The sequence below is a fragment of the Labrus mixtus genome, chromosome 2 (genome assembly GCF_963584025.1).
Source record: "Labrus mixtus chromosome 2, fLabMix1.1, whole genome shotgun sequence".
Lineage (NCBI taxonomy): Eukaryota > Metazoa > Chordata > Actinopteri > Labriformes > Labridae > Labrus > Labrus mixtus.
Window position 1 is genome coordinate 34583507 of NC_083613.1, and position 11621 is coordinate 34595127.

The 11621-nt window shown below is 42.4% G+C and overlaps 1 protein-coding gene across 1 annotated transcript; it reads left to right on the forward strand.

Annotated features, from left to right (window-relative positions):
* Positions 1–7402: 7402 nt before the first annotated feature.
* Positions 7403–10127, forward strand: LOC132993273 (galectin-related protein-like). The gene is made up of 5 exons (XM_061063022.1): positions 7403–7558; positions 8493–8573; positions 9220–9308; positions 9680–9863; positions 9945–10127. Exons 1-5 carry the CDS (start codon positions 7538–7540, stop codon positions 10086–10088), a joined length of 519 nt encoding a protein of 172 aa, XP_060919005.1. The 5' UTR covers positions 7403–7537; the 3' UTR covers positions 10089–10127.
* Positions 10128–11621: the final 1494 nt, after the last annotated feature.

Here is an 11621-nt window from a genome sequence, read left to right on the forward strand (position 1 = left end):
AGACCGAGACAAGACCGAGACAAGACCAAGGCCAGACCGAGACAAGACTAAGACCAGACCGAGACAAGACCAGGCCGAGACAAGACTAAGACCAAGACCAGACCGAGACAAGACTAAGACCAGACCGAGACAAGACCGAGACCAGACCGAGACAAGACCAAGACCAGACCGAGACAAGACCAGACCGAGACAAAACTAAGACCAGACCGAGACAAGACCAAGACCAGACCGAGACAAGATCAAGACCAGACCGAGACAAGACCAGACCGAGACAAGACCAGACCGAGACAAGACCGAGACCAGACTAAGACCAGACCAAGACAAGACTAAGACCAGACCAAGACAAGACCAAGACCAGACCGAGACAAGACCAAGACCAGACTAAGACCAGACCAAGACCGAGACCAGACCGAGACAAGACCAAGACCAGACCGAGACAAGACCAAGACCAGACTAAGACCAGACCGAGACAAGACCAAGACCAGACCGAGACAAGATCAAGACCAAGACCAGACCGAGACAAGACCAAGACCAAGACCAGACCGAGACCAGACTAAGACCAGACCGAGAGAAGACTGTTGGGCCCCAGCCATGTGGTTGGGACAAAGGACTCAGGCCTGTATCCCAGTCTCGAGCCTGACTAAAGTTATTTTGAAGGCAACTAAACAAAGGGGTCTTAGCCCAGCAACCCCCCAACAGAAACTAACAAATAGGTGTGAAAAGTGGGGGGGTTGGGAGGTTCTGAATTCTCTATCCTCATTAGAGGAGGCCTGAGGTAAACCCACAGGCAGCTCCAGTCTTTAAAAGCGATCACCAGGCATTGCTTCCTTCTCTTCAAGTGTGGTCTGCCGACACCAGAGGACAAACTCTCCAACAAGATGGACTCCAGCATTCCAGACAAAGCCTTTCTTCCTCTTGACTTACATAGGTTAAACTCCAGAGCTGAGGTTGCTCAGTATAGGTAGCTCTTCACATACTGAATTCAAGCATCAGAGGATTCAGCTGACTACTTCCACGGCATATTTTTAGGAGTTTTGGGCGCAATCAGATGCTATCAGGTTCGAGCAAAAAGAAGAGTTTCTTTCCTTTGATTTTTCGTAAGACGTCATTGAACGCAACTGGACAGGAGCGCTGAAGGAAGCCCACTGATCCCTGAATCCACAAGGACACATAAAGAACTCGGCTCCTGCAACCAGAAGACCCTATAGAGCAGCGCTCTGGTCGAAGATCTGAATCCCGCTACCCTCCTCCTACATCTGCCACGAAGGAACCCTGCCTGAATCTGATGATTCAACATTCAACAGAGTGACGATCTAACCAACTTTGCAACGATCACCAGGAGTTACCCCAAGTAAGAGCTTTGGTCTGGGCAGAAATAGTTTCAGAAATAGTTATGTTTCTTTTATAACCACTGATAATTATGCATCATTGTTGACGACACGTCACATTCTGTTTATTATCTGTTGTAAGCTGCTGCATTTGTTTTATTGTGATGAACTGCTGTGTTCACCTATGTGTGTAATGCTATGCTAGTTTACCTTCAGTCAACGGCTTTCACAATCAGAAAGACCAGTGTACCCGCCGTTGAATCAAAGTCCGGCCACTGGCTTTCTGGTGTTTAAGTAACAGTTACTGAACTCAGCTCAGAGAGCTCAAACTATTTCAAAAGGTAACCACACGGCTTCTTTTGTTGTCCACCATTTTGTCACATGGTGCATTGTCTCTCTCCACCATCTTGTTTTCTCTCTCTCTCTCCTCTACACACACATACACACACACACACACACACACACACACACACATTTACACCTTCCACAAGCCTTGCTTGATAATGTTTGTTTGCTTAGATTAGTTTGTAATAGTTATTTGTTTGATTAAGTTCATTGATTTTGGATTGATGTTGCTTTGTTTAAATAAATTCTGTTATAATTTAAGAGAGCAGTTGTTTGTGATTACTGGTTGTATTTACATTGTGATATAAGCTGGGTGCGAAGGCTTTGTGTACGGATTTCACGCCTTCAATTTATTAAATATAGTTATTAATTATGAATAATATTAGTAATTAAATAACTAATTTGAGACTGATTTGAGTGATATTTTGGTTATATTTCCCTGAGTACAGGGTGGTGCCCCAAAACGAGATTAAACATAGTTTAATGATATTTTATTTATATTATTAATAATTAAATATAATTATTAAAGAATATAACCAAAGTTGACTTGATACAACCCCAACAAGACCAAGACCAGGCCGAGACAAGACCAAGACCAGACTGAGACAAGAACAAGACCAAGACAGATAGTAGGTACTAAACAGTATACAGTAGATAGTAGGTACTAAACAGTATACAGCAGATAGTAGATACTAAACAGTATACAGCAGATAGTAGGTACTAAACAGTACACAGCAGATAGTAGGTACTAAACAGTACACAGCAGATAGTAGGTACTAAACAGTATACAGCAGATAGTAGGTACTAAACAGTAAACAGCAGATAGTAGGTACTAAACAGTAAACAGCAGATAGTAGGTACTAAACAGTAAACAGCAGATAGTAGATACTAAACAGTATACAGCAGATAGTAGGTACTAAACAGTAAACAGCAGATAGTAGGTACTAAACAGTAAACAGCAGATAGTAGGTACTAAACAGTAAACAGCAGATAGTAGGTACTAAACAGTAAACAGCAGATAGTAGGTACTAAACAGTATACAGCAGATAGTAGGTACTAAACAGTATACAGCACAGATAGTAGGTACTAAACAGTATACAGCACAGATAGTAGGTACTAAACAGTATACAGCAGATAGTAGGTACTAAACAGTAAACAGCAGATAGTAGGTACTAAACATTAAACAGCAGATAGTAGGTACTAAACAGTAAACAGCAGATAGTAGGTACTAAACAGTATACAGCAGATAGTAGGTACTAAACAGTATACAGCACAGATAGTAGGTACTAAACAGTAAACAGCAGATAGTAGGTACTAAACAGTAAACAGCAGATAGTAGGTACTAAACAGTATACAGCAGATAGTAGGTACTAAACAGTAAACAGCAGATAGTAGGTACTAAACAGTATACAGCAGATAGTAGGTACTAAACAGTAAACAGCAGATAGTAGGTACTAAACAGTATACAGCAGATAGTAGGTACTAAACAGTAAACAGCAGATAGTAGGTACTAAACAGTAAACAGCATATAGTAGGTACTAAACAGTATACAGCAGATAGTAGGTACTAAACAGTATACAGCACAGATAGTAGGTACTAAACAGTAAACAGCAGATAGTAGGTACTAAACAGTAAACAGCAGATAGTAGGTACTAAACAGTAAACAGCAGATAGTAGGTACTAAACAGTATACAGCAGATAGTAGGTACTAAACAGTATACAGCACAGATAGTAGGTACTAAACAGTAAACAGCAGATAGTAGGTACTAAACAGTATACAGCACAGATAGTAGGTACTAAACAGTATACAGTAGATAGTAGGTACTAAACAGTAAACAGCAGATAGTAGGTACTAAACAGTATACAGCACAGATAGTAGGTACTAAACAGTAAACAGCAGATAGTAGGTACTAAACAGTATACAGCACAGATAGTAGGTACTAAACAGTAAACAGCAGATAGTAGGTACTAAACAGTATACAGCACAGATAGTAGGTACTAAACAGTACACAGCAGATAGTAGGTACTAAACAGTATACAGCAGATAGTAGGTACTAAACAGTAAACAGCAGATAGTAGGTACTAAACAGTAAACAGCAGATAGTAGGTACTAAACAGTATACAGCACAGATAGTAGGTACTAAACAGTATACAGCAGATAGTAGGTACTAAACAGTATACAGCAGATAGTAGGTACTAAACAGTATACAGCAGATAGTAGGTACTAAACAGCAGATAGTAGGTACTAAACAGTAAACAGCAGATAGTAGGTACTAAACAGTATACAGCAGATAGTAGGTACTAAACAGTACACAGCAGATAGTAGGTACTAAACAGTACACAGCAGATAGTAGGTACTAAACAGTATACAGCAGATAGTAGGTACTAAACAGTATACAGCACAGATAGTAGGTACTAAACAGTAAACAGCAGATAGTAGGTACTAAACAGTAAACAGCAGATAGTAGGTACTAAACAGTATACAGCAGATAGTAGGTACTAAACAGTATACAGCACAGATAGTAGGTACTAAACAGTAAACAGCAGATAGTAGGTACTAAACAGTAAACAGCAGATAGTAGGTACTAAACAGTATACAGCAGATAGTAGGTACTAAACAGTAAACAGCAGATAGTAGGTACTAAACAGTAAACAGCAGATAGTAGGTACTAAACAGTAAACAGCAGATAGTAGGTACTAAACAGTATACAGCAGATAGTAGGTACTAAACAGTATACAGCACAGATAGTAGGTACTAAACAGTAAACAGCAGATAGTAGGTACTAAACAGTAAACAGCAGATAGTAGGTACTAAACAGTATACAGCAGATAGTAGGTACTAAACAGTAAACAGCAGATAGTAGGTACTAAACAGTATACAGCAGATAGTAGGTACTAAACAGTAAACAGCAGATAGTAGGTACTAAACAGTAAACAGCAGATAGTAGGTACTAAACAGTAAACAGCAGATAGTAGGTACTAAACAGTATACAGCAGATAGTAGGTACTAAACAGTAAACAGCAGATAGTAGGTACTAAACAGTATACAGCAGATAGTAGATACTAAACAGTAAACAGCAGATAGTAGGTACTAAACAGTAAACAGCAGATAGTAGGTACTAAACAGTATACAGCAGATAGTAGGTACTAAACAGTATACAGCACAGATAGTAGGTACTAAACAGTAAACAGCAGATAGTAGGTACTAAACAGTAAACAGCAGATAGTAGGTACTAAACAGTATACAGCACAGATAGTAGGTACTAAACAGTATACAGTAGATAGTAGGTACTAAACAGTAAACAGCAGATAGTAGGTACTAAACAGTATACAGCACAGATAGTAGGTACTAAACAGTAAACAGCAGATAGTAGGTACTAAACAGTATACAGCACAGATAGTAGGTACTAAACAGTAAACAGCAGATAGTAGGTACTAAACAGTATACAGCACAGATAGTAGGTACTAAACAGTACACAGCAGATAGTAGGTACTAAACAGTATACAGCAGATAGTAGGTACTAAACAGTAAACAGCAGATAGTAGGTACTAAACAGTAAACAGCAGATAGTAGGTACTAAACAGTATACAGCACAGATAGTAGGTACTAAACAGTATACAGCAGATAGTAGGTACTAAACAGTATACAGCAGATAGTAGGTACTAAACAGTATACAGCAGATAGTAGGTACTAAACAGCAGATAGTAGATACTAAACAGTATACACCTGAAATCTCAGGGCAGGCGTGAGGCTCTTAAGAAGACGTGAAACTATAACTGAGACCATGAACAAATACATCAGATGAGAAGAACATTTTATCACACACTTTTTATGACAGATTGTTCCCCTGCTGGACATTAGAGAGAATGCAGCTTTAAGGACCTTTAAAGGGACATATTCTGAAAAATCCTCTTCTACAGTGTTTCTGAACATTTATCTGTGTAACCTGAGAGTCTACTGACCCACAACATGTGAAATAAACCATCCAGTCCTTTGTTTGTGGTCTGCATTAGTCTTACAACACAGAGAAAAATGCTCTGTTTCTAATGTGCTCTCCTTGTGATGTCACAGTGGGATTCTGGGAAAAAAATCCCCTCCCCTCCCCTGGTATCTCCACCCCTGGTATCTCCACCCCCAGACTAGAACAAAACTTTTTCACCGGTCAGCCATTTTTATTCTCTCTACAGAGGAGTGATGTCTACGGGGAAACTCGGGGGGGGGGGGGGGGGTCATTACATTTAAAGAGACACACACACCAAAACGGAGCGTTCTGAGAGAGCTGGTTTATACAGGGTCACAAACCTCCTCTGCTGCTTGATTCATGTTATATTTTGACCAAAGCACAGATGAAAAGGTGGAGGAGGGGACTGTTTGAAAAGGTGGAGGAGGACTGTTTGAAAAGGTGGAGGAGGGGACTGTTTGAAAAGGTGGAGGAGGACTGTTTGTAAAGGTGGAGGAGGGGACTGTTTGAAAAGGTGGAGGAGGGGACTGTTTGTAAAGGTGGAGGAGGGGACTGTTTGAAAAGGTGGAGGAGGGGACTGTTAGAAAAGGTGGAGGGGGACTGTTTGAAAAGGTGGAGGAGGGGACTGCTTGAAAAGGTGGAGGAGGGGACTGTTTGAAAAGGTGGAGGAGGGGACTGTTTGAAAAGGTGGAGGGGGACTGTTTGAAAAGGTGGAGGAGGGGACTGTTTGAAAAGGTGGAGGAGGACTGTTTGTAAAGGTGGAGGAGGGGACTGTTTGTAAAGGTGGAGGGGGACTGTTTGAAAAGGTGGAGGAGGGGACTGTTAGAAAAGGTGGAGGGGGACTGTTTGAAAAGGTGGAGGAGGGGACTGTTTGTAAAGGTGGAGGGGGGGACTGTTAGAAAAGGTGGAGGGGGACTGTTTGAAAAGGTGGAGGGGGACTGTTTGAAAAGGTGGAGGAGGGGACTGTTAGAAAAGGTGGAGGGGGACTGTTTGAAAAGGTGGAGGAGGACTGTTTGAAAAGGTGGAGGAGGACTGTTTGAAAAGGTGGAGGGGGACTGTTTGAAAAGGTGGAGGAGGACTGTTTGAAAAGGTGGAGGGGGACTGTTTGAAAAGGTGGAGGAGAGGACTGTTTGAAAAGGTGGAGGAGGGGACTGTTAGAAAAGGTGGAGGGGGACTGTTTGAAAAGGTGGAGGAGGACTGTTTGAAAAGGTGGAGGGGGACTGTTTGAAAAGGTGGAGGAGGACTGTTTGAAAAGGTGGAGGGGGACTGTTTGAAAAGGTGGAGGAGGGGACTGTTAGAAAAGGTGGAGGGGGACTGTTAGAAAAGGTGGAGGGGGACTGTTTGAAAAGGTGGAGGAGGACTGTTTGAAAAGGTGGAGGGGGACTGTTTGAAAAGGTGGAGGAGGGGGATGATATGTCCTCTTTAATGGACAGAATAAACACTCAGTGCTCTCTTCTATCAAACAAACAGGTGGAGGCTCTGCTTGTTTTTACACCTCAGTCAGATTTGTAGACCTGATGTAAAGTTTAAATGTTCTTTAAAGAACCTTTAAATGTTCTTTAAAGAACATTTAAAGGTTCTTTAAAAGTTCTTTAAAGGTGCATTTTTAGTCTGTGGTGAGAAAAGCTCAGAGGAGGAATATTTAGTGTTTTGCCTTCAGTTACAGCCGCACAATAAGCTCTCTTGTTGTTGACCTGAGAGAGAGAGAGAGAGGCATGCAGGGGCGGCTGATTACCAGAGCTGTGTGTGTGTGTGTGTGTGTGTGTGTGTGTGTGTGTGTGTGTAATGAACCAGGTTAGAGCTGTGACGTCAGCAGGGACTCGCTCGACAGGAGACGTTTGAAGCAGACGAACTGGACGTGCGGCTCATTTCCCTGGAATTTGTTTCTCTCAGAGGAACAACATGGCTGAAATACACAGGAAGGTGAGCTCACACACACACACACACACACACACACACACCTGAGCGGGCAGGTTATAGAGAGGTTATTAACCAATCAGAGAGGAGGGGAACCTGATCCGTCTGATAAATGTTTCAGCTCGACATGTCGGGAAAACTTTGGACCGAAAACTTTTTTTTCAACTTTCAGTGAAACAACAGCACTTCCTGTTTGTTTAACAAAATAAAGCTGACTTCATCTCTGTACGCTGCAGCAACAACAGATACAGAGTGTGTGTGTGTGTGTGTGTGTGTGTGTGTGTGTGTGTGTGTGTGTGTGTGTGGTTATGTTACCATATCAAAAATGCAGGAGTCTACATTTGATGTTTTCCTTGTTCATGGTCGTAGAAGAAGAATACAAACAATAAAAATAATTAACTCTGTGAAGAGGAAGTTTAAAATAAAAATAGAGAATCAACAACGATCTGTGTAAACATTTTTCACATTCTATGAATTCCCGGTGCTTTTATTTTGAAGGCTCATTGATTTTCGTTCTTCTGACGCATCACGTGGTGCTGATCACACAGGTCATGTGACATCACGCTGTGGGTTTACTTTGAAACTCTCTCAGAGGAAACACTTTAACTGTGTGTGTGTTATAAAGTGATCACTAAAATAAGAGATGTTATTGTTTTTATTTACAAAAGTAAAGTCCCTCCTCCTCGCTCATTTAAACAAAGTCACAGAAAACGTTTTCTGTCTTTGTGTAGAGACAGGACAGTGGATAGAGTCAGAAGTCATAAAGAGAGAGAGCGGGGAATGACGTGGGAATCCACAGGTCGGATTCAAACCAGGGCCGTCCGCTTTAAGGACTATGGCCCCTCTCAAGGCTCCCGGCGCCCCCAAACTGAATCAGCTGAAAGCTTCATTTTGTGCAGGTTAGAGATCAAGTTGACTCACTTTGTTTTTCTTCTTTCAGAAATGGGTTTTCCCTCAAAGACCGGCGACTGAAGGAAACAGAGCAAGTGTCGGCTCGGAGAGAGACGCTCACAGAAGTCTGGTAACGTTCCCCCTGAAATCACAAAGACGAGAACCGACGATAACGCTGAAGAATAAACATTTTTCAGATTAAAACACTGAAGTGAAAACTAAAAACACAGCCAAAAGACTTATCAACTTACATCAAGAAAAAATGTTCAGCAAATTCAGAATCACGTGCAGAAGTCCAGAAAACTAAGACGACTGAATTACGCTGCAAAAAAGATGAAACACCTGTAAACCTGCTGCAGATCCATAAACGATTCAAAAACAGACATATTCAGAAAACAACGCTGCAAAGCCGTCTGTCCTGAACAGAAGTGCTCCAGGCCTGTAGGGGGCGCTCTGAGAGGGAAGTTAACACAGATGTTGATGCTGTTTGCAGCATCGTTTTTAAATTTGCAGCGAGATTCAGTCGTTTACTTTGTTCTGGACTTTTGAAGTTGCATCTTTGGTGCATGTGTGGAAAGTTTTTCTCTTAAGTAAGTCCAAGCGTTGACCCTCACAGGCCACCGTAGTTTGATTTTCAAAACAAAAACAAAATATGTTGTCATGTTTTTATTTTCGATTAGATTTTCTTTTTGTTTTCTTTTTGTTTTTAACAATGAAACTGTATTCTTGTGTGTGTGTGTGTGTGTGTGTGTGTGTGTGTGTGTGTGTGTGTGTAGGCGGTTCCCTTCAGAGGTCACATCAGCGGTGGGATGTGTCCGGGGAAGAAGGTGGTGCTTGTGGGTGTGGTCGCCTCCCGTCCTGACAGGTGAAAACAACTTCCTCCAAATGAACTCAAACTAGGATCAATATTGGAGATGCTTTTGAAAAATGGAGAGAGGTTAGAACACAGAAAGGTTTACAGACCCATGCAGAGCTGGATAAACACTGAAGCTTCAGAGTCCACCACATGGTGACCTGTGTGAGCATGGACTCTAGAGAGAGGGGGGGGGACAGCTCTCTATGATGTTTAGAATTTAGACTGCAGTACCCATTTTAACCACTAGGGGTCAGAGTTACATACTGCTCCTTTAATGAAAACTTTTACCTGAAAGCTTTAATGACCTTATTAAAAGAATATGATGATTTATAATCAGTGAGTGTCGTCATGGTTTCCGCTGGTCTTTGCTCCTCCTTCAGGTTTTATGTAGCTCTGACGTGTGGGCGCGGGACAGCCGGGGAGCCCCCCCCCGACGTGGCCCTGGAGCTGTGCGTGCGCTTCAGGGACAGACAGGTCCTGAGGAGAGCCTGTGTCGGGGGGGCGTGGGGGGACATGGACAGAGCCCTGCCTTTCTTCCCCTTCATCCGAGACCAGCCCTTCAAGGTACAACAACAGGTGTTATAGGGTCGGGGGGGGGGGGTCTCTGTCAGATGTCTAACCCTCTTCCTGTGTCCCGTCTCTCAGATGGAGCTTCACTGTGAACACGCTCGCTTCCGAGTGTTTGTGGACGGACAGAAGCTGTTTGATTTCTCCCACATACTGACGTCACTCGAAGGAATCGACACGTTGTGGATCAAAGGAAGCCTCACCATCACTAAACTGGCATAAAAAGCACTGGTGAACACCCCCACCACCCACCACCCCCTCTCCTCCTCCCTCACAAGGCCAAAGATCTGGACTTTTTCGACAGATCTTCAGTCATATTTTTTCTCAAAGATTTATTTTTGAGCTTCTTTATTGGAGAGACAGGACCGTGGATAGAGACGGAAATCAGGGAGAGAGAGAGAGAGAGAGACATGTGGGAAAGGATCCACAGGTGGGATTCGAACCCGGGCCGCCTGCTCCCGTATCCTCCTCATGTTCACCTCTCATGTTGTCAGTCTGAAACCTCATTTCAGGGTTGTTTCAGCTGCTGTCTCTTTAAGCCCCTCCCTCCACTTATGCCCACTCTCTTCTGATTGGTCAGCTCTCTGGACGCCTTCCATTGATGGCAGAACACTGCAAGGCTGCCAGGGGAGGGCTGCTCTCCAGCTCTGGGAGAAAAGAGTCTATGTAAGAGGTTTCAGAGGCTTGAAGCCGTCTGCTGGAATTCTTGGTTTCATATCGGGGAACTATGGTGTGATTTGTAAAACAAGTCGTTTAGCGCCCTCTGCAGACTCATCCTGGGATTACTCCAACACACGTTTACCTCATGCCCATGTTTAGTTTTGGGCGTCCAGCTTTGTAACACTTTATGTGACTTCAGCAGAATAGGTCGACTTTAACCCGAAGCCGCCATGACAGTAAGAAAGGGAACCGGGACGTTCATGTTCTGAGACGCTGCCTACGTACTCGTGCAGTACAGACAGAGTTCAGGAGTTTGGCTGCATTTTTTAATTAATTAAAAACATGAATTTGTGTTGCTGTGATATTGAAACAGGTATTAATGTTGCTGTTTTTTTAACGCTTTGGCAGCTGACAAAAACTCTCAGGAAATGTTTTATAGTAACCTCTGCTGATCTGCGTGTTTATGACTCAAGTGCAGCGCCGTTACTGACTCTAACCACGCTTTACTTTTCTGTAATCACGTTCACACTATAGAGCCCGACCGATTTATCAGCCAGCCGATAATATCGCTCAATATCAGCTTATCCAAGGACTATCGGTATCAGCTAATTTTATCTCAGACATGCACCGATATCACTCAAATATCATTTAATTTGAGTTTCATTGTATTACACTATCAGTTCTCTTTCACCAGCAGAGGGCGCTATCTGGATTACAACAAGCATCATCACTCTGCAGAGTGTCGAGCGGTGATACACGTACATGCTCAGTTACTTTCCAGCTGAGTGACCATCTTGTCTTCATTATAAATCTTTGTGTTTGATAACTGAGGGATCAACACAGTAAATGTGTTTATTTATATCTACAGATTTCATAGAGCTAAAAAAGATATCTGTATCAGAATGATTCTCTCTGTGATGTCGATATCGGCCCTCATTCATATGATGCTGTATGGTATGTTTGTAATTGAAGTTGATGGATGTGTTTACTTTTTGAACTTCATTTTACTCACAGAACTTTTTATATTCTTACATTTGATGTCTTTATTAGCTAATCATGACATTTGGTTCTCTCATTTGTCGTTGGATTGTCGTA